A 3,497-nucleotide genomic window follows, 5' to 3' on the forward strand; every position below is an offset into this window, starting at 1 on the left:
CACTTAGCTCCTTGCAGCAAACTAATTTTCCCCAACTGTTCTAGGAGATAGTTCATGTTCTCAAAAGGCTAGAGTCAAAAAGACTCAGCAACTGATTTGAAAGGGTGGAAATCAAACATATAAACGGCGCATGACCGAACTCACTCGCAAATGCGCAGTAGAGACTTCCCTCTCTGTCCCGCCCCTGCGTCAATAGATGATGACGGCGCGGGACAGAGAGGGAAACTGCGCTTCCCCCCCCACTGAGGTCACCGCCACCAGCAACTCCCCCCCCCCCCCCCCGAGTCACCGCCGCCACCCGTCCACCCGGCCCAGGACCTCTGTTCGCTATTAATTCAAATTACATCGCCGCAGCACACAGATCAGCTGAGCTCCGGTCGGCCTTCCTTCCCTGCCTGTGTCCCGCCCTCGCCGACGGTATGTCACACGAGGGCAGGACACAGGCAGTGAAGGAAGGCCAGGCCGACGGGAGCTCAGCTGATCTGCGTGCTGTGGCGATGTAATTTGAATTAATAGCGAACAGAGGGCCCGGGCCGGGTGTAGGGGTGGCGGCCACTCCGGGGGGGGGGGGGCTCGGAAAACCCCCATTCCAATAGTAGCCCATTTTAACAGGCTCAACGGCTAGTGGGTAAATAAACAGCCATACCAATGGTCCATCTAGCCCAGTATCCTGCTTTTCCACCAGTGGTCAATCTAGGTCACAAGTACCTGGCAGAAACCCAGGGTAAGATCTGTCTGCAGCAAAGAATAAATGTGTGTGGGGGGGGGGGCAGTATCCTCTCCCAAAGAAAAGGGCAACTGGAAAAAAAACGTATGAATATTAAAAAAAAAACACAGTGCTATGAAACTAATACCAGCATATTAAGAACACCCCCCTTCATTGAAGCAGCAAACTGCACCCCAAAAGGAGTCACAGAATCAAAGCACTTTTTTTTTGTCCAACACAAGTCTGCCACTTACCACCTCTGTACCTCAAGTTTGAGGTCCGATGGTGAGATGCTGTAGAATTAGTTATCTTACAAAACTACCTGTAAACGGACATAATTTCTAACATCACCATCTTACATTACCAGTCCAGAATAAAAAAATTAAAAAAAAACAAGATACAGACTGAAGGTCATAGCATTTAATATTTTACATAGAAACAGTACACACAACTTATATGAAAGAAATATGTAAACACCACAATTCAGTTCATTTTTGCCACTTATCAGTTTAACAAACCTTAGTACCACTTTCAAAGTAACAAAAAAATACTTCTGACACATGCTATTTCCACAATATAGTGAAAATAACATTAAAATTTCATAAATTGCCCTTTACTTGCTAATACTGTAACCTCATGTGTCACAAATCAGCATTCATTTTCAAGACATAGTAGTAGTGGTTTATCACATTAAAATTACAATCTTTTGCTCTGAAATGGAGAAACAAATGAGGTTACAATGTCAGTGTTCAAAATGCTACAGTGTTTTTATGCAGATGGCAAGTGCATCAAGTGTCAAAATTAAAAATGTGCAAAGTGTTTCTCTCAGCAAAATTCTCAGTTCTTTAAATAATTGGATTCAAAAACACAACTGTAGGCCATAAAGTCAACTCCTTTGCAACTTTCTCCTCCCTTTACAAGCATGAAAATACGTCTCCACTACTTGAATACCAGTCCCGCATCTTAAATTGGTCTCCTACTGCTCTTAATGGTACGTTCATGTTATTGCATTTTTTTTTCTGTTCAAAACTGATCTAGGGCTCAGTTCACCAGCGATTCTCCTCCTGTTTATGTATTTGGGGAGAAAAACCCGTAGTGAAATCAAGTCCTTTGAGCTAAATCACAAAGCTCTCTCGTAGGAAGAAGCAAGTTGGGCTGCATAATAAAGCCTCAAACATTTCAAGTCACATTGTTTCCCCCCATCAAAGTCTCCAGTAGTTAAAACATCACAACGCCCCCCACCCCCACAACACCCCGGGCATGCCGTTAGGTATGGATCGGTAATAAGAGGCTCATTGAAACTCCGGGTTGGGGGTACAAAGAAAGCTCAGGCGGGGGCTCAAGAGCCCGGTTTTCCCTGACTAAGTTCTCCACCTCTTCTCAAAAGTCCGCCGGGTTTAACAGATCTAACCGGGCTTGAAAACAAAAAAGTGACGATCCTCCTGCAGATGTCCGATCCCGCGGGAGCACCGCTGTCTCTCCTCCCCCAGGCTGTGCCCAGTGAAGACGGGGAGCGATCAGTTCAAAGGGACAACGATCAGAGCACTTTGCAGCAGTTGATGCAGCCGCTGGGCGCGCCGTGCCGCTTCTGCAGCGCCGCCCTGGTGGCCGTCTCGAAGACCTCGCGCACGCCCTCCTTGGTCTTGGCCGAGCACTCCAAGTACTCGTAGGCATTTATACGCAGCGCCATGGCACGGCCATCCTCCGCGCGCACGGGCTCCTGCTTCATGCGCGCCAGCTCGCCCCGCACGTGCTCGTCGTTGCGCATGTCCTTCTTGTTGGCCACCAGGATAATGGGCACGCTGGGGCAGAAGTGCTTCACCTCGGGCACCCACTTCTCGGGGATGTTCTCCAGCGAGTCTGGGCTGTCCACCGAAAAGCACATCAGGATAACGTCTGTGTCCGGGTAGGAGAGGGGCCGCAGGCGATCATAGTCCTCCTGGCCGGCTGTGTCCCAGAGCGCCAGCTCCACCTGCTTGCTGTCCACCTCGATGTCAGCCACATAGTTCTCGAACACGGTGGGCACATAGACCTCGGGGAACTCATCCTTGCTGAAAACGATAAGCAGACACGTCTTGCCACACGCACCGTCGCCCACCACCACCAGCTTTTTACGAATGGCAGCCATGGCAACGCCGCTTCCCGCCCCTCCGCCGGCCACTTCACCTGCTGGAACCGGCAGGAGCGATCCCTCCGCTGCCGCTCGGATCACCGCAGCTCTGGAGTCGGGCTGAGCGAAGGAAACTCAGGGAGTACAGGAAACCGAGAGAAAATAGCCCGTGTCTGTATTTCGGATTAAAAAGCAAACTTTTCTTGTTGTCTTCTTTTCTCTCCACAACAGAGGTGCCTTGGAAAAGTTCAACAGGCGCGCGAGCTGGTTATTAGAAACAGCAAACCGATTATTTTGAAGAAAAAAAATAACTCCTTCTTACAGCCTCACTGCTAATCTCTTCTGCAGGTTGAGCAGTCGCACACAGTCTGGCATTTTAAAGGCAGTGAACGCTTTCTTAATATAGCCAGCCAATGAGGAGGAGGCGGATGAGCTCACCGCTTTGAAGGAGCGCTGCTATTGGTCGGGGGCCGTAGGCAGTGGGCGAGGCGGCGTGGTGCAGTCAATGTGAGCGCGGGAGGGGGGAAGGGGATACAAGTGGCTCGTTGACGGGTCCTTCATCGCTGATCTCTTCCCCTGGACTGGCCATTCATTGTTCCGTCTATTCAGTCGCTGCCCTGAAAACACCTCATATTTTTTTTTATTTAGTTCCTATAGAACTGATATTTAAAGGTCTTGAAA

At 49.4% G+C, this 3,497-nt stretch overlaps 1 protein-coding gene across 1 annotated transcript; it reads right to left on the reverse strand.

The window, feature by feature from the left end:
• Nucleotides 1-1,111: 1,111 nt before the first annotated feature.
• RHOB (ras homolog family member B) lies at nucleotides 1,112-3,192 on the reverse strand. The gene has a single exon (XM_030198812.1). It carries the CDS (start codon nucleotides 2,832-2,834, stop codon nucleotides 2,244-2,246), a length of 591 nt encoding a protein of 196 aa, XP_030054672.1. The 5' UTR covers nucleotides 2,835-3,192; the 3' UTR covers nucleotides 1,112-2,243.
• Between the last annotated feature and the right edge of the window lie 305 nt (nucleotides 3,193-3,497).

This window comes from Microcaecilia unicolor, chromosome 3 (assembly GCF_901765095.1).
Source record: "Microcaecilia unicolor chromosome 3, aMicUni1.1, whole genome shotgun sequence".
NCBI lineage: Eukaryota > Metazoa > Chordata > Amphibia > Gymnophiona > Siphonopidae > Microcaecilia > Microcaecilia unicolor.

Coding starts and splice junctions, on each gene's coding strand:
- RHOB (XM_030198812.1), bottom strand. CDS start 2,834: ATGGCTGCCATTCGTAAAAAGCTGGTGGTGGTGGGCGACGGTGCGTGT.